The sequence below is a fragment of the Cebidichthys violaceus genome, unplaced genomic scaffold (genome assembly GCF_023349555.1).
Source record: "Cebidichthys violaceus isolate CVI_PGR_0920_01 unplaced genomic scaffold, fCebVio1.0.p SCAF_12, whole genome shotgun sequence".
Lineage (NCBI taxonomy): Eukaryota > Metazoa > Chordata > Actinopteri > Perciformes > Stichaeidae > Cebidichthys > Cebidichthys violaceus.
Genome location: NW_027176285.1, coordinates 11100803 through 11120412, shown reverse-complemented (window position 1 = coordinate 11120412; position 19610 = coordinate 11100803). Strand labels below are relative to the sequence as shown.

Sequence of the window (19610 nt, the reverse complement as noted above, 5' to 3'; positions counted from 1 at the left end):
TGGATCTGAGAGGAGCTGAAAATATTAATATTGTTAAACAGAAACTTCTGGTTTTTATGTATTGTTTTATAATTTTATGTTTTTTTATTGTTATTGCTCATGTTTAATGTGTTTTTATCCTATGGTTTAGTATTTATACATATTTTGCACTTTAATTTTACCTTTTTTATATTAATTAATTTATTCATATGTATTTTATTTATTTTGTATATACTTATTTATTTGTCTATTTATTTATTTACTTATTTATTTATATATTTATTCATTTTATTTATTTATATATTTATTCATTTTATTTATTTATTTGTCTATTTATTTAGCTATTTTATTTATTTTCTTAACTTTGTTAATTTGGTGTGCATTATATTCTTAAACTCTCTATTTTCATCTTGTCAATCATTTATAGAGCACTTTGAATTGCGTTTGATTGGTTGATTGGTTGATTAATTGGTGATTTCACTTCCTGGCTCCGTATCAGACGGGTAGACTGGAGGTAAACCAGTGAGCTGCTGTAAAAAACACTGAAGAAGAAGAAGTTTCCTCTGAATGTACCTCTGACGTCCACCGTGCTGACCTCCACAGAATCCGCAGAGTCAGTGCTGCTCTCCGGCCGCTCCGTGGTCGAGGTCTCTCCCGGTGTCTGTGGGAGCGCCTCCACCAGATGAGAGTCATAGTCCACAAAATCCTCCCCGGGCAGAGGGGTGGCAGCGGGGTCAGGGACCAGAGCCCACTGGGGGACGGAATGGGTCTTGTGGTCAAAAGTGTACAAGGGCGAGGTGACGTACTGCGAGGAGGTCATGGTGGACTGAGTGGAGCTCGTGGTGGACCGCGTGGAGGACCGCGTGGAGCTTGTGGTGGACTGCGCGGTGCCGGGTTGGTCTTCAGTGGTTGTGGGCTCAGAGGTAGCAGCGGGATGTTTCTTAACATCTGTGGCAGCGAGGGCGTGGAGGGTCATGTCTGTGGCAAGTGTGGGTCGGTCTCCAAAAGTCACAGCTGTCACATCTGGTAAAACGGTAACAGTGACCTCTTTAGGTTCGACCGGACCACCCTGTGTCCCAGGAACCTCCCCCTCTCCGGACAGCTGCTCCACACCTGAGCCCGCCTCTGTGACCGGGTCAGCAGGTTGAGGTCGCCGGGTGTGGAGGGTGGTGGAGTAAACCGGCAGTGGCGTGCCGGTGAACCATGGCGTCTCTGGAGGGTCTTGTCCCGAGGCCTCGTCTTCTCCGGACGCCGACCCTTCGGAGTCTTCCGTCCGGGTCTGTGTGGTGGTTTCCGGTATTTCGGGGACAAAAGTAGGAGGCTCCGTTGCGCCTATTTCTGTCTCGTCGGTCATGACGGCGGACTGGCTTCCTGCGGCCGGTGTTGGTAGGGCGCTGTCTGCGGAGCCCTCCCGAGCGGCGCCGATCTCCTCGTCGTCGGCGCGGCCCGCGGAGCCCTCCATGTCCTCGTAGGTGGAGACAGGCTGAGAGACACCGGGGGACACCAGGCCTGGTGGTGATGAGACGGGGAGAGTATGTGGGTTCGTGGTGGTGGTTCTTGTGGCCGTCTGATCACCTGGTTCTTGAATTTTGACTCCTTCAAAGTCATCAGGGACAACGTCTGGGTATGTGACCGTATGATGAGGGCCTCTATCACTGGTGTCCTCTGTAGGCGTCTCCTCTGCAGGCGTCTCCTCTGCAGGCATCTCCTTTGTAGACGTCTCCTTTGCAGGCGTCTCCTTTGCAAGTGCCTTCTTTGTAGGCGTCTCCTTTGTAGGCATCCCCTTTGCAGGTGTCTCTTTTGCAGGTGTCTCCTTTGTAGGTATCTCCTTTGCAGGCATCTCCTTTGCAGGCGTCTCCTTTGCAGGTGTCTCCTCTGTAGGTGTCTCCTCTGTGTGGACTTCTATGACCCCGTAGTCAAAGGGAGTCACGCTGTCGTCCCCCTCCGTCTCCTCCACCTGGACAGGTGTGGCTGTTTCAAACTGATCTCCTCTGGCTTCCTCCGGCAGCTCGGGCTCAAATGTCACCTGATTGGATCAGAGAAAAATACTTTGAAGAAAAGAACTATCCTTTTAGTCAACATACAAAAACTAAACAATAATGTGAAACGCTGATAAATGGCCAAATTTTGTTAACTATTTTAAAGCAAATTCTTACTCAAAGACTTGGAATTCTTTTACATGCACACTAACATTCCACTATTATTCAGAATATGTCAATATTCCTATTTGATACAGGTCATGTAAATAAAATATTCTATTTGGATAATCAGAGTTAAGATTTATTCCAATTGGAGCATTTTAAGATTAACATATGTCCACCAGCTGTTATGTTAATCGGAGGTGCATATAAACAAGAATATTCATTTTCATTAGCTGAGTAAACAGCTTAGTAGGAGTATTGTCTTTTTTGGAATAAGGGCAAAAACACGAATATTTGGTGCATGTAAAGGTTGTCTTTTGTCTCTTCTGGTAAAGTTAGCTTTTGAGGAGACAAATTCACAGATTTATGGACTGAATGAATATAAAAACAGCAACGAAACTGGTTGGTCAAAACACGGAAACATGCACATCAACATTAATTTATTGATCCAATTAAAACATGAATTACGTGTGAACCAAAAACTCCCCAGTGTGGTCGGTACCTCGTGTTTTCCATTGATGAAGCTGACACTCGGAGGCAGGTTGATGGGAGAAACCTCCCGAGAATCCACATCTCCACTGCCCTGGACCGCTTCACTGGTCACCTGAGATAGGTCAGTGATCTGGGAGACCTGGGAGCCCAGTACAGGCTGGTTCAGGAGGTCCAGGATGTTGGAAACTAGAGACAAACAGGAAACGGACAAAAATGAGACGCCAAAGTCATGCAGACAAGTAAAACAAACGCAGACAACAAAGCAAAAGAAATGACAATTTTGTTACTTTATTCCTCCATCGATTGACATCATTTGATGTGCGACTTGTAATATTTCTCTTTGTAACGGCTATGTAGGTTTTGTTACTTCTACCGTTCTCTATATCTTACTTTCAGCTACGTTGACATCTTCTTTCCAACACTTTCATTAAGAAGAAGTCAAACTCTCTCAAGAGTTGAAACAATTACTAATCGATTAATTGTTTCAGTCATTCTTCGAGCAAAAGCACCAAAGTTTGTCTGGTTTCAGTTTATAAAGAGAGAAGATCAGGAGATTAAACAAAAATTAAAATAATCATTAATTCCACAAACTCTACCGAAGCATTTTAACATAAGGTTGCCTTTCAATAAATATCAACCATGTTTGGGGGTTAAAAATACAGTATTTTCTCTGGAGAAACTACAATAACTCATAATGAACACGACAGACAGGGACCAGGATCGACTGATAGTATAATAACGTGACTTTACATGAACTTTACTAACTAAAGAAAAGTTAAACAAGACCAAGAATTCAACCAGGAACCATCCAACTTCTGGTTTGTTTGGACAGTATTTCAGACTCATAACTGTCAGAATAAAAACATGTATGGAGGCTCAACACTCGGCCCTGAAAACCTCTTCGTCAGAGCTCCTCATTGCTGCATTAAATCAAGCCGAGGTGCATAACTGGATGTCATCAGTGAGTTTTGTGCTGGAGGTCAGTCGCTGCCAGGGGGGCCACTCTCAAACAATGCATGCTTGTGTGTCTTCATTAAGACTTTATGGTACACATGGAACCCATATCGTGGGAACTGGGAGAGAAACAGTGACATAAACACTGACCTTCAGTTCAGTTTTCTTGTGTGAGGACGAACAGAAGTGATCGGATTATGAGCTCCTTCTTTGAACAACACAAATCTAACTAGCTAACCTAGTAAAAAAAAAAAGTCACTGTGTGACTCAGAACTTGATGCCGCATGAAACAGATTTCATTAAAAACACTCGATGATTCAATTTTCCTAATTTCCTGGAGACGTGTTAACAGTGAGTTGGTGGGCCTCCATGTGATGGTGTGTCACCTTTGCAACAGAATACATCTTCAACATTTCAATAATAAACACGACTCCTGGAGGGTGGAGGGGACCACTTGACTGAAAGGGTAACCAACACATGAGTGTGTGTGTGTGTTTGTGTGTATGTGTGTGTCGTATGTTCCCTTAGCACTAGGTCCCCTCAACCCTATGTTCCCTCAGCACTATGTCCCCTCAACCCTATGTTCCCTCAGCCCTATGTTCCCCAATCACTATGTTCCCTCAACCCCATGTTCCCTCAGCACCAAGTTCCCTCAGCCCCATGTTCCCTCAGCCGTATGTTCCCTCAGCCGTATGTTCCCTCAGCACTATGTCCCCTCAGCACCAAGTTCCCTCAACCCCATGTTCCCTCAGCCCCATGTTCCCTCAGCACTTTGTCCCCTCAGCACCAAGTTCCCTCAGCCCCATGTTCCCTCAGCACTATGTCCCCTCAGCCCTATGTTCCCTTAGCACTTTGTTCCCTCAATCCCATGTTCCCTCAGCCCTATGTTCCCTCAGCCCCATGTTCCCTCAGCACCATGTCCCCTCAAACCTATGTTCCCTCAGCCCTATGTTCCCTCAGGCCTATGTTCCCTCAGCCCCATGTTCCCTCAAACCTATGTTACCTCAGCACTATGTTCCCTCAGCCCCATGTTCCCTCAGCACCAGAAAATATGAATGAAAAACCACACTTTTAACGAGAGAGAGAGCAGTGAAAACTGTTTTCTTCAGGTATTGTGCAGCTGTGTATTCTGGAGGGAATATTAACAGAAATTATTGTAAAAATAAATGTTGGATCAGACTTGTAATCAACAGACACTTACTATCAAAAGATTAGGAGCAAAAAAACATGATCCAGACTTCCCTACAGTGCCTTAGACTGAGGATTACTAGGAGGTCACCAGATGCCTGGACTTTGGGGCCCCCTGAGCACTTGGACCCCCCGGCCTGTGCCTGGTTAGTCGCTACAGTAATCCATCCATGGTGGTAATACAAACAAATGTGGGGAAAGAAAGAGAGCGCTGAGATTGTTGGAGAAGTTGTTCGTTACGGCAATTCAGACGACTCCCTGGAGAAAAGACAATTAAGGTCTCATATTTGTGGTTGTTGTCGGCTCTTTCTGCAGATATTTCTAAGACAAAAAGTTGAACCTTTTTAGAAGGAGGCTAATCACTCCATTAGACCACTTCATCTTTGTGAGAAAATGAAAGAAAGAAAAAGTAAAAGAGTAATTTTCTCTGATGGATTTGACTATTCATGACACTGCTTTTCCCAAATGGAGACACTGTAATGTGTTTACAATATGTTAAGCTACAAAATTGGCCGAACGGAGAAAACTGACTTCATAACTTTCCACATCTGGCTCTGCAAACAGTGAGAATATATGTGTGTGTGTGTGTGTGTGTGTGTGTGTGTGTGTGTGTGTGTGTGTGTGTGTGTGTGTGTGTGTGTGTGTGTGTGTGTGTGTGTGTGAGTGAGAGAGCATTTGTCAGCATACAAATACAAAAGGTAACAAACTCTCTGCTGTTTCCTTCGTGGACAACAAACAAAACTAAATCGGCCACAGCAGATTACTGTAAAGTCTAAACAAACGCTGAAAGATAAATATTCTCGCTGAAAGATCGAAACAGTTTCACGTCAAATGTGAGAACGTTGGGTCCCAAAGCACAAAAGGCTCGTGAAAGGTGCAGAGGGGAAATACATCACAGTAAACGTGTGGAAATATGAATATGAGTTGCAGTTCAGTCCAGGTCAGAGAAGTCAAACAGAAAACTGCTGTGAAAAATTGGTTAACCTGAAAATCCTGATACTACCAACAATGTTTCTCTATTGAGGTTATAGTTATGGCAGTTTACTGTAAATCATGTCAAGAAAACGGCATGAAAATTGTCAAATATTATCTATAATTCTGAAACTTAATCTCTCTAGAATGGAAAAGGCCCTGAACCGGTATTAAGATCATCCTGGGATAGGATTGTCACTTTCTATTTGAAATCAACTACAAACATGGACGCCAACTGTCACATGTTCTTGTACCAAAACAAACATGGACGCCAACTGTCACGTGTTCTTGTACCAAAACAAACATGGACGCCAACTGTCACATGTTCTTGTACCAAAACAAGCATGGACGCCAACTGTCACGTGTTCTTGTACCAAAACAAACATGGACGCCAACTGTCACATGAGTAGGGCTGGGCGGTATGACCAAAAATGTATATCACGGTATTTTGTAAGATTATACCGGTTTCACGATTTGTCACGGTATTTTTTTTTGCGTTAGCGCATTTCCTAATTATCGGTGAAAATGATTTTATCGAGCGTTTAATAATTAAGCGGACATTTTTAACACAAGAACATGCTGGCAGTGAGAGGTGAACAGCTGTTTATGTGGCGTGTTTTCTCACTTCCTGCTTCCTTCACCTACATTCCCCTGGGTCCTAAGACCCTCCAAGTACAGCTTCTTATCACCCTCTGTGTACCAACTATATTTATAACAAATACCACACATATTACAAGGTAATCAGCGTTGCATATGTGTCTAACCAAAATACCCCAAAATGCAAAAAAATATATATTTTTTTTTTAGAGTTTTTAAGTGTTTTTGTTTGTAATATGTATAATAAGCATATCATTTAGTTATCACTACTGATAATTTAACAAACATAAACATATGACGTAGATAGGTTCGCAGTTCTCAAGGTGTACATTTCAGATTGCATCTATTACACACATGAAAATATCTCACGTGTTCTGCTGAGGTGACATAAGTTGTTTGTGTTACCACAAACGGCATCAACAGTGGCTCCAAACTCGCAAAACGTCTGATTTTTTAAAACCAAAACACTTCCAAACAGCAGACACAGCTCCTCTCTTGGGCACAGACTCTATTGGTGTATCTCCGGTCTGTCTTTGTTCCTCCTGCGTCGCTCTTTTCTGTTCTTTAAGTAATGCGACGGAGCCTCTCCCAGCTATTAGCAGACTGTTGTACTAACGGCTAGCTACCGAGTTGTACCCAGCACGTGGTGACATTTTATAAATGTACAATTATTAGTGTTACAAATTGTTTATGTGTCACAAACTGTTGTGTGCCGTGGTGTTGCCCTGTTAAAGAGCGTTAGTTGTGGGTTATTAATTGTTGTGTTATAAAGTTATAACCATAACTTAGGGGTCCCTCTCACTAGATAAGTAGCTCCAACCGTAGCACTCTTCGCAGTGAACAATGTAGTTAGCTTCCTGTTGAAGAGTGACAGCAGTTGTTTCAGCTATACCGGTATGACGGTATATGAAAAAATCATATCATATGGGAAATTAAAACCGTTATACCGGTTGAAACGGTATACCGGTTGAACCGGTAAACCGCCCAGCCCTATGTTCTTGTACCAAAACAAACATGGATGCCAACCATCTCATGTTCTTGTCTTAGTCATTCCCAAAGATATGACATATGTTTTAGAAAACTTTTGAGAACAACTGGCAGCAACTGATCCGGACTAGAACAGACCTGAGTAATGAGTGCGCCCCCCCCCTAACTCACCTGACTGATTTTGATTGTGCACATCGACGATGATGAGATGGAAAGGTGTTTTGACTGAGGACTCCCCATCCACAGGAATGGCCAGTGAAGAGTCGAAGTCAAACTGCGATGTAGTTCCAGGGGTGACATCCTCCTTAAAAACAACTGCAGGTTGTTTCCCCACCTCTCTGGTCCCGACTAGAAGGCCTGGTTCTGGGGTGTGGATTCCTGGAACCACCTCCGCGGCAATGTCTAGAAGCTGTGTCGGTCTCGATGTTTTCGCCCCCAGCTCAGATCCTGTGGTGGTCTCCAGAAGCCAACTCGGCTGCGTCGGGATCACCACTGCTCCCACCTCAGCCCCGCTCGGGCGGCCATCGCTGTTGCCTCCCTCACCGCTGCCACCGCTGCTCTCCCCTCGGCCTCCCTCCTGTCCCCTGTGGGAGGTGTCAAGTTGTGAGGGATGCGATATGGTGGTTGGTAAGGGAGGAAACTGCATGGGGGGCAAAACGGGTATCGACTCTACTTTGTATGGGTCAAAATCTACAACGTCGGCGTAGTCATCTAACATGGGGGTCACATAGGCTGTTGTGTGAGGGGAGGTGTGTGGTCTCTCTTTCGGGGAATAAGTGACAGGCTCTGGTGTTTGAATTTCAGCTCTTTGAGGAGCTAAGGGTCCGGGTGTTGGAGTGGTGGACTCAGCCGGAGTCATCGGTGGACTCGTAGTAGTCGGCTCTGGTAGTTCAGCTGTAAGGAAGGGAAACAGAGAAGAAGAGACTGGTTAAAGCTCAGCCATGTTATTCATGATGTTTAGACCACAGACTGTATATAACAAGTGGACATAGTCATCGTGACATCACCCGTTGGTTTGTGGACTGATGTTTCGAAGCCTTAAATTCAGCGATTTCGCCGTCGCCATTTTGTTTTTTCCACAACCAGTGAACAGGAAGTGACCATATCTGGATTGAGGAGGAGTGACGTAGAGACGCCGTATACGTCTCTGGTAGAGACCTGTCAATCACTGTGTAGCCCCGCCCCTAAAGCATACCCTGTTTTATGGTCTGTTTGACTCTAAATGGACCATAATTTACTAAATGAACATCATGCTATATTGAAGAAGACTTGAAACTAGAGATTGAGACCATAAACTCATGTTTACAATGTTTACTGAGGTAATAAATCAAGAGAGAAGTAGAGTCATTTTCTCATAGACTTCTATACAACCAGAGTCGCCCCCTGATGGACACTAGAGAGAATGCAGCTCACTCGACAGAGCAACTGCCGAACTTTTTCCACCTTACAAGTAGTTGAGGTTTATTTCCATTTGGTGAGTTTATATTGTCATTATTCATCATTCCCGTAACAAACTTCATCCTTGTGTATTACAAGAATTCATCAGAGTCTCAAGTAAATGATGGCAGTGAGTGTCACACCAAAGAGCTCAAAACGGTTTTGCCAAAATCTACGTTATGTAATTATAATATATCATGTTAAAAATAATATTTTTTTTTATGTTGGGTGGGTGATGTTGGGTGGGTGGTGTTAGTTCTTGTCTTGAGTGGGCTAAAACATGCTAAACCCAGAGTCTGGGTCCAGTCCGGTGGAGCTAACATCAGTGATGTTCACAAAATGAATCAGAATCGTAGTGACTCACTAAAAAAAGAAAACGGTAATATCTGGAAAATGTTCATGACGTAGCTGTCTGTCAGACTGCCGTTAGCTCACAGCTATAAAAGGAAAGGAGCAGCATGAAGTCACCTGACAGAAATGAAGTTTGTGTCAGAATAACAACCGTCACTAATGATGTGCTCTAATTTTTAGGTAAATGATGTGTGAGTCTACAGTGAACTGGTTTCTCTTCCTAAAGCCTGAATCCATCTTTGTTCTAAACGCTCACGAGTTACAATCCTAAACAGACCAAAAGATTTATATCTCATTATGATGGAATACGTTCCATATGAGAAGAGACAGGAAACAGGACTCCACAAACACACAATGCTCCTTTGTGTTGAGTTCATATAGTTAACGTCACATAATGCTTCAATAAACGGTACTGACTCCCTCCAACGGGGCTGTCAGGGCCACGCAGGGACGGGCGGGGGGTGGTGTAAGATGGGAGGTGTTAAGTGGGTGGTGTTAGGTGCGGGTGTTGGGTGGGTGTAATAGGTGGGTTTCATTAGGCGGGTGGTGTTGGGTTAGTGTAATAGGTGGGTTTCATTGGGCGGGTGGTGTTGGGTTAGTGTAATAGGTGGGTTTCATTGGGCGGGTGGTGTTAGGTGGAGACCTCGTATCCTTGTACTTCTTCCACTACTGAACACTCTTAAAGGTGTTTCCTGGTCTGTGGTCTCTATGGACCTGGTCTGCGGTCTCTGTGGACCAGCTGAGTCCTGGTCTGGTGTTTCGCAGCGTGTCGTGAGACCCTGACTGATATGAGGTCATGTGTCTGGCTGTGCTGGTCTGTGCTCATGCTGTCACTTCACTACATTAACTCTCCTTTACGTCCATTAGCCGTTAGCTCGTCTGTGAACGTTAAAGTGAATGCTGGGTTCTTTGCTGCACAGACTCATGTACTCTCTGTTTTAATGACCGTGTTACATGAGGGAGTTCCCTCCCTCCGTCTGTGTTTGTTGGTCCGGGTCCAGCTGTGAACCATTAGGGACCTGTCCCCCTTTCTGCTGAATCTGGATCTGTGTTAGAGTGCATGCGTTGGGTTTTCCCCTTGTAAAAAAAAGGAAAAGCGCATAAACGAGGAAGAGGGAGTTTATCCTTCTCTTGTTTGGGTTTGTTCTCTCCTGTTTAATATATATATATATATATATATATATATATATATATATATATATATATATATATATATATATATATATATATATATGTATGTACCTCTCCTCTCCTCTCCGTGTTCACTTCCTGAAGTTAAGTCAAAGTTTCTCTGATTTGTTGTCACATGACAGTTGGTCTCAGATGAATCAATCATGACTTCATAGTTTCACTGAGGAGATCACAATTTAATGTTTTTAACACAATCTGGTTAAAGTGAAAAGTGAATTTGGGATAGGATTTTTAATGACAACATGTAGAATAAAATGTTTTTGGTGAAATATATCATTTTAAAGCTTAGTTTTTGTTGCTTTCTCTGACGGAAGCGTTCGTCACACATGATGTGTTCAAGGACTGTCAGAAAGATTAAAATCTGACGATAATGACGTGTTTTTACAGCTTCTAGCTGATAAACTTGGTAGTTTTGGAGATTGTTTAAAGAAAACATGCTTTCCCATCCCGCCAGCAGAGGGAACAATAATTCACATCTTAAGAGAAATCGTACGAGGACAACAATTAAGTATTTTAGGGGTATTAAAAGTATTAAAATGTTCTTCAGCCCCCCCAAATAATTTGGCATTATTGGCTTCATTAAATTAAACTATTGTTTCTCACATGGACAAGTTATTTATAACTCTAACATGCTACATATGTGCGTGCCTTCTGGTTTGTATGTTTTCTCTTCAAAGTACAATCCAACAGCCCATCATCATACTGAAGTATATGACCCGGGCACTAGGACCTTGGGGAGGCTGCTGCGCTGGCTTTCTCACTCTGCCAAGTAAAGTCTCTCATCAACAACAGCCAGGATTATAGCCAAGGAGTTTAACTCAAAGTAAATGATGCACGTAGTGAAATTGTAAGTACAGGTAGTTACAGAATGTGGCTATTTGTAGTTGTTAATGATTGTTACCTGCTTACATTTAGGTTTACTTGAGGCAAATGAAAGGGAATATTGTAGTGGGCTATGTTGACACTATCTCTCTAGTATTTCAAAACAATAATATCAGTCCCTATAGAATGTTGTTGTTTATAATCAGTTAATGGTATATTTGACACTGAACTCGTTCGTCTTTATCTCAGTGATAGTGTCCAAATGAGCATAAAATATCACTGGTATGTAAAAACTACACAGACAACAAAATAGATGTAAATGTTGATCAAAATCGTATTCCCTTCTGCTCATAATAAAACAAGTAAACAACTCAAAAGTTGACACTGTCAGGTCCATTCTCCATCCATTGTGTGCGGTCCCTTTAACAATTAGGATTTGGGAGTGATGCGGATATGAAAGCTAGTTTATCCGTCTTTCCTTTACAAGCAGGAAAATTATTTCTCTCTTTGAGAAAAGTTCATATTTGTGTTGTCAAATTTCACTATGACCCTGAAATTCTGTCTCTTGTGTTATCATATACTGAATGCAAGCAAAACTACAGAGCAAAATCACACTCTTTCTGATTGAACCAATCTATGAACCGTCTGAAACAATGGATATCCGCCGCCCCAAAAAAAACTGCTGCGCGCTGCGTGCGCAAACATGCCCCTCCTCTTGGGGCTAAGCCCCCCCTTTCTTTGAATCCTAGAAACGCCCCTGATTTTAGTCTAAAAGTCTAAACTCCGTTCCGTTTGACGAATAGTTGTCAGTCTCACCCTTGAAGCAGTAGAGTCCGTGTCTGTCGGTGGGGTTCGGGTAGCCGGTCTGGTTTTTGTGCTTGTAGAGCGTGCGGACCCCCAGCAGGCCTCCTCCGCACTGAGGCCTGGGGACGGTGACCGGGTGGCGGACGCTGCCGTCCGACAGCCAGCCGTAGTCGCAGCGGTTAAGCCCCGCCCTCCAGGCCGCGAACAGCTGACCGGGAGACGCCAGCACGGCGTCGTGCTTCTCACACTCGTCTCTGGCCTCCTGCAGCGAGAGCTTACCGCTGACGGAGGACGGGAAGAAGACGTCGCCTTCAGACACACAAAATGCATTAAATATTTAGTACGTAGTTTATTTAAGAGACAGGAAATGATTCAATGATTTAATGACATGTTGTGGTCCAGCTGCTCAACACCAACTGATTCTGGTTTAATTCAGCAGTTTATTGACCGTTTGAGCAACTTGTCTCGACTTTTCCAAACTTAAAACTAACTATTTCTTTTAACTCTGATGATGCTACCTGCAGCTCTGATCAGTTATTTTAAAGATCAATCAACCAATCAGCTGCAGAGCTGAATCAGACTCATGGTGATGCATCTCAGGCTGAAAACACTGAAAACAAATCCTGCATTTACATTAATATTAATAAGACGATTTTGTCCAAAGTAACTCAAACATTGTATGTTTTTATACTTTAGTTTAATTTGTGCACAAACTAAATAAAGATACAAAATAAACATTTAGTGGTTTTAAAGCTGCAGGAAGGTGTGTTTTTGACCTTTGGACAGCTAGCTGTTTTCTCCTGCCTCCAGTCTTTATGCTAAGCTAAGCTAAGCTAACACTAGCTCTGACTCGTTTAAACGCTCAGACTTCAGATTGATTTCGATGTGGAACTATTCCTTTAAATGTTTTTGCTTGTACTTGTACTGCTCACCGTGCAATTTGTCTACGTAGCAGTACACGTCGTACTCCTCCGTCGGGTCTCGGACACCGTACGTTCTCACTCCCGGTCGGCTCAACAGGTTTCCTGCACAGCCGGGACGAGGCGCTGTGATCGGATACCTGAAAAAAAACAACATAAATTAAGGTCATTGCTGTCAATATTTGTGGTCCTTAAAACCTTATTTTCTGCAGGAGCAATTTCAACCAGCCTCCTACAAAAAAGCAATTGGCTTAGTTAGATATGTGGAGTTAGACGGGTGGACTTAGATGGAGTTAGACGGGTGATGTTAGACGGGTGGTGTTAGATGGGTGGAGTTAGACGGGTGATGTTAGACGGGTGGAGTTAGATGGGTGGAGTTAGACGGGTGATGTTAGACAGGTGGAGTTAGACGGGTGGAGTTAGACAGGTGGAGTTAGATGGAGTTAGACGGGTGGTGTTAGATGGGTGGAGTTAGACGGGTGATGTTAGATGGAGTTAGACGGGTGGAGTCAGCTTACAACAAAAAACTAATAAGTTTTGAGTATTTAGGAAGGTGTTCAGCTGCTTAATTAAAGAAAAATGAAACCTCTCAGAGACAGACACGGATATAGATGCAGATAGATACAGACGTAGTAAATGTAGATTTCATATAGATACAGATATAGATACAGACGTAGTAAATGTAGATTTCATTACACACCTGACCGACTGGTCGGAGAGCCAGCCGGCGTCACATTGGTCCAGGCCGTCCTCAAAGGCGGCCGTGAGCTGTCCGGGTGTAGCGATGGTGGCGCCCGCGGAGCGACACGCCTCCACGGCTCCAGAGAAGTCCAGAGTGTAGCGGCTGGTGTTGGCTCGGTAGTGGAACACCACACCTGGAGAGAGAAACATCAGGGTGTCACACGTGCAGATGTGGAAAGTGAGGGGCCGCCGGTACTGGTACTCTAAATACTACGATACCCATGAGCCTCGGCTGCTCTGGAGAGGAAGCCGGTTAGAGGTTAATCAGAAGAAGAACATTTTGAATTCACTCCGCTCTGATTCACAGCTCTGACTCAGAACAGCCGAGGCTCATGGGTATTATATTCGTAAGCTGTGTCTCCTGGTTTGTAGACGGGCTCTAGTATCATCTCTCACATCCTCTCACCCTCTCATATCCTTTAGTATCCTCTCACATCCTCTCATATCCTTTAGTATCCTCTCACATCCTCTCACCCTCTCATATCCTTTAGTATCCTCTCACATCCTCTCACCCTCTCATATCCTTTAGTATCCTCTCATATCCTCTCATATCCTCTCGTATCCTCTCTCACCCTCTCGTATCCTTTCATATCATCTCGTATCTTCTCTCTCTCACCCTCTCGTATCATCTCGTATTCTTTCATATCTTCATGTATCCTCTCGTATTTTCTCTCTCTCACCCTCTATCCTCTCTCACCCTCTCGTATTATCTCGTATCCTTTCATATCTTCTTGTATCCTCTCGTATCTTCTCTCTCACACCCTCTCTCACTCTCTCTCACCCTCTCATATCCTTTCATATCTTCTTGTATCCTCTCGTATCTTCTCTCATTTTTCAACATTTGGTCTCCTCCTCCTTGTGTGCTGCAGCGGCTCATTTTGTTTCGTTGCATTTGTTTTTCCTTGTTCAAAACCTTTAATTCTGGTTTGGATCAAACTATAAATAGTCAGAAAGTCCAGACCAAACGAGGCAGATGTGATTTGTTTTCCTGTCACCTTTAGGGAACATTTAGAGGACCCAGCGTGCTGCTGAAGTTGTATTCAACTTAAAGTAGAAGCTCTATAGCATCTCTTTCTGACATCAGCGAGAAGAAAAGGTGGAAGAATTGAAGAACCTGTTCTACCTGATGAGACAGAGACCACCTCATATCTTCACTCTAAAGATTCAGTCCACAGAAACCGGATCACTCCAGCGATCATTACACGACAATAAAGGAAACACGAGTCAGTCAGAGAGTTCAGCTGCGTCCTTGGACTCCACATCGTCGTCGTTGTCTTGTGCTATTAGCTCCTTTATTCTCAGCTGGATGGAGGATCATTAGAATCCTGGCAGCGCTGCAGGAGGATGTGAATAGACGGACTGAGCTGTTAAATGGAGAGTTGTGTGTCACTCAGACGGAGCGTCTTTGTGTGGAGCTGCTCAACAAAGAGTCCTGTTCAGTATTAATGTGGAATCTTAGTGTGGAGCTCTGTGGGGTTTCCACTGGATCAACCTCACAAATCTGTCACAGTTACTATAGTTCAACATGTATACAAACAGGTCTACTGTGCACCGGTTTTTATAAAGCACAATAATTCATCTGCGACTATTCTTTTTATAGTTTACGTTGTTCAGACAACTGACCCAAATTTTCCTTGGGTTTAGGACAGTGATGCAGCCATCCCAATTGTTTTGTGCGAAGAGTTTGTTTTGCAACTCTTAGTAGTATTTGTGTGTTTCTTTGTAGTCATTTTGCATCTCTTTCTAGTCTCTTTGTAGTTGTTTTGTGTCTCTTTCTAGTCTCTTTGTAGTTGTAGTTGTTAAGTGTCTCTTTCTAGTCTCTTTGTAGTTGTTTTGCGTCTCTTTGTAGTTGTTTTGTGTCTCTTTCTAGTCTCTCTGTAGTTGTTTTGCATCTCTTTGTAGTTGGTTTGTGTCTCTTTGAGGTCGTTTCAGCTACAAACAGCTGCTGGAAATGAGGTTGTGAGACTGAATCCAAACATTTAAAACAAACAGCTGAAAGATGTTAAAATCATCCATAGACCTGCAGAGTTGGTTATGATTCTGTGTGTTCATCAATAAGTCTTTTGTTCCATAGTTAATATACAAATATTGATTAGTGCAACTTTAAAAAACAGTATTAGAGTTAACACCTTCTGCTCCGAAAACAGCAGCCATGTCTTCAAACCTCACACATCTGGATTTCTGTTGATTTGACAAATAAAAGCGTGGAGTCGGCAATGTGCGTTTGTTTTGCTCACCGCTGACGTTGAGGCTGACGGTGTCCTGGGTGTCCTCCATGCCGTGCATAACCTCACAGCGGTAAAGCCCGGCGTCGCTGGCCCTGAGCAGCACGATCATCAGGGAGGCGTCCCCGATCAACAGCTGGTGGCTCGGCACCGATACCCGGCTCATGTAGTCCTGCCCCACCTTCACCACCCCTCCCTGGGCCACCAGCACCACCTTCTCCCCATCCTCCTGCAGCTTGGTCCACTTGATCCTCAGCTCCTCCTCGGGGCTCCGGGTGGCGTGAGGAGCTGAGAGGAGGGGTCCGGGCATCGAGCCGCCGGGAGAAACCGACGTGATGGAGTAGTAACACGGCAGAATCACGGGGCCCGCCAGAGAGCCGGTCGCTGGAGGGTTCTTCTGCATCGTCATGGAGGGTGGAGATGGTGGTGCTGCAAAAACAGGAAGCTGCATGAGTGTATGAGGCAAACATGAAGCAGCAACATCACAACAGAACATGGAGGACTAAGAGGCTGGAAAGTGAAGTCAAAGCTTCATGTGCTAAAGCTGCATTCTCTCTAGTGTCCATCAGGGGGCGACTCCTCTGGTTGTATAGAAGTCTATGAGAAAATGACTCTACTTCTCTCTTGATTTATTACCTCAGTAAAAATATGAGTTTATGGTCTCAATCTCTAGTTTCAAGTCTTCTTCAATACAGCATGATGTTCATTTAGTAAATTATGGTCCATTTAGAGCCAAACAGACCATAAAGCAGAGTATGCTTTAGGGGCGGGGCTACACAGTGATTGACAGGTCTCTACCACAGCCTTGTCCGGTCTGGGAGTTGTCCGTGTTTTCGTCTTATAACTTCAGCTCTTTCACAGTTTGTTTTCACGTCATCAAAGTTAATTGTAACATTTTGATCCTAAAAATGTCTTCAGTTGTAGTTAGCTCCGCCCCCTCTCGTGTCACCTCTGGTTGCAAAAAAACAAGATGGCGACGACCATGATGCCGTACTTGGGGCTTCAACATTCAAATCTTTGATCAATGCTCGCTGAAGTGAAAGAAATATGAAATCTGACAAGTTGAAAGTACTTAAAAGTGTGTTTTATCAGTTATGGATCAGGTTATGACTTTTTCTTAATTGACCTATTAATTATTTTTTTATTCAGTCAAACACCCAATGATGTGAAGTTTTCTGTCAGTATTTGTGAGAATTTTCATTTTCTGCTACTCTGGACTTCATCCTTGAGTCTCTTCTACCTGGAATAAATGTACAGTACTCCAAACTGCTGAGAAAATGATGAACTCATAAATTAACAAAGCAGACAGAAAAAAAAGAACTTTTCTCCAACTGGCAGCGAACGCAGCCGCAATCAAGAACTGTGTGTGTGTGTGTGTGTGTGTGTGTGTGTGTGTGTGTGTGTGTGTAGCAACTGGAAAACATGTGTTCATAGACGATTGTATTGGAGTAATCATCACTTTCCACTTTGTCATAGTTGGATCTGCAGTGTGTCTCATGTGTTGTATCGTCTGTGAGAGAGAGAAGAAGAGAGGAAGAAGAGAGAAGAAGAGAGGATGAGAGAGGGAGAAGAAAGGAAGAGAGAGGAGAAGAGAGGAAGAGGAAGGAAGAGAGAGGAGAAGAGAGGAAGAGAGAGGACGAAGAGAGGGATAAGAGAGGAAGAGGATGAAAAAGAGGAAGAGAGAGGATGAAGAGAGGACGAGAGAGGAAGAGAGGAAGAAGAGAGGGCGAGAGAGGAAGAAAGGAGACGAGAGGAAGAGGAAGGAAGAGAGAGAAGAGAGGAAGAAGAGAGGAAGAGAGGAAGAAGAGGGGAAGAAGAGAGGAAGAAGAGAGATGAAGAGAGGAAGAAGAGAGGAAGAAGAGAGAGGAAGAAGAAAGGAAGGTGATTATTCGGTTCTGGACTCACTGGTTTGAGGCCGAGCGGCGTTCAGACTCACGAGACTCATCAGAGTGAAGACGAGAGGAAACATCTCAACACGATCTGGAGACAAAGACACAAATATCTGAGGTACTTATACACAAGTCTGATCAGTGTTGAAGTATTTGTGTGTGAGGGAAATATTTTTTATTTTACTCCAACAATTAGACAATTAATAGAAATAAATGTGATCGATCAATTTGTACATTTTCCAGATTCTGAGAAGATTCAATGTTTCTATTTATTAATAATTTGTCATTTTATGATAATAAATTAATATATTAATTCTAAATTAATATATTTTATTTATTTCTGGACTGTTGGTGGAATAAAACAAAAAGTTTGAATACATTTCCATGTGTAGTGAAACACAGATTAATCAGCTGCAGATTTATCGATAATAAAAATAATCATCAGTTGAAGCTTTAAACAGTTTGATTTACTTTGCAGATTAAAGAAACATCATAAAGTGATTAATACAAGCTGCATCTCAAATGAAAGCTTTAATCAGTAGTAATAATAATAATAATAATAATATACAATATATAATAATATACAATATTAAAACACTGATAGGAGCAGTTGTGCTATATTTGATAATATTTTGACTTCTGTACTTTTACTTAAAGATCCACTAATACTTAACTTAAATATGTGTTTGTGAGCTTCATGTCTCCACCTGTGACATGAGTTTCATGCTGGACCCTGATTGGCTCATAACTGTGATGTCACAAACCCTGCAGGTACCTCCAGGTGTTAAACTGAGATTTAAGAAACGTTCCTTCAGAAAACAAGCTCTGAAGAAACATCAAGAGGACTTTAAAAAAATAAATATAAATCAATATGACATTATGTTGTAGCAAAAGTACTTTTACTTCATACTTTAAGTACATTTTGCTCATAATACTTATTGTACTTGTACTCAAAAGTTGCTGCAAAGGACGGATTTATTTTCATTATTTTTGATCTGCTGATTATTACTTTTATATATGAAATAATAAAGTGTCTCTCGTCTACATTTCTACAAACAAACTGTCCAAAAAATGATATTTACTATAAAATAAGAAAAAAAAAGCAGAAATTCTTCACATTAAAGAAACAGAAAATGATTTTGGAACTTTTGACTGAAATTATTTATCATGAAAAAAGTTTTTGATTAATTTACTCTTTCTTAATTTTACATATTTCTTTCTTTGCACTAAAAGTATTTTATTAACGTATATAATCACTGTGCTACTTCATAAATAGCTTAGCATCATTGTTTCGCTGTAAACATGAGTTTAAGTTCTTTACAGGAGACTTCCCAACAGGTTCAGAATTAGTTTATTTTTGTTATTTCTTCAGTAAAAGCATTCAGAGAACACATGTGAGATCACAGCTGTGGTGATAGTCTATCAGGAGATCAAGAGCTCAGACTATCAGTGGAAGTATATGGATGTAAAGTGTCCCGTTTATCACCTAGTCTCTCATCAGTGACTGTTATCACTGTGGGAACATTCCAGAAAAAAAGAGGTCAAAATAATCAAACATGCTCTGAAACTACATTTAGTAATATTTAGACAACTTTTAAGAATATTCTGTTCAGGAATCTCATCAAAAGATTTTACATTTTAAGATCTTCTTACCTTGTAAATACTACGATTAAAAACAATAAGATCCGGTTCCTCGTGCTGGTTTATCACCTCAAACTTTCAAAAAGAAATCCCGGATGTGGCTCCTCTCTGCAGCTCCTCTCTGCTCGCTCCTCGTTCCTCCTCTCAGCACCGGAGCAAGTTCAAATCCACTTTACACCCGCTATTATGAAGGGAGGGGGGGAGGGTCCACGCGACTCCCCCCACAATACACCGCCCAGCGCCGAGGGAGAGGAGGAGGAAGAGAGACACAGACAGAGA

General features: G+C 42.7%; 1 protein-coding gene across 1 annotated transcript in view; it reads right to left on the bottom strand.

Annotated features, from left to right (window-relative positions):
• The window catches only part of vcanb (versican b), a 28046-nt gene extending 8575 nt beyond the window's left edge, over nucleotides 1-19471 (bottom strand). Inside the window, exons 1-9 of the mRNA XM_068706340.1 lie at nucleotides 19344-19471; nucleotides 17707-17781; nucleotides 15814-16230; nucleotides 13536-13710; nucleotides 12848-12975; nucleotides 11928-12224; nucleotides 7482-8204; nucleotides 2623-2798; nucleotides 553-2005 (exon numbers count right to left, since the gene is read on the bottom strand). Of these exons, the coding sequence (XP_068562441.1) occupies nucleotides 553-2005; nucleotides 2623-2798; nucleotides 7482-8204; nucleotides 11928-12224; nucleotides 12848-12975; nucleotides 13536-13710; nucleotides 15814-16230; nucleotides 17707-17770 (3433 nt within the window). The 5' untranslated portion in view covers nucleotides 17771-17781; nucleotides 19344-19471. The remainder of the gene's footprint in view (nucleotides 1-552; nucleotides 2006-2622; nucleotides 2799-7481; nucleotides 8205-11927; nucleotides 12225-12847; nucleotides 12976-13535; nucleotides 13711-15813; nucleotides 16231-17706; nucleotides 17782-19343) is intronic.
• Nucleotides 19472-19610: the final 139 nt, after the last annotated feature.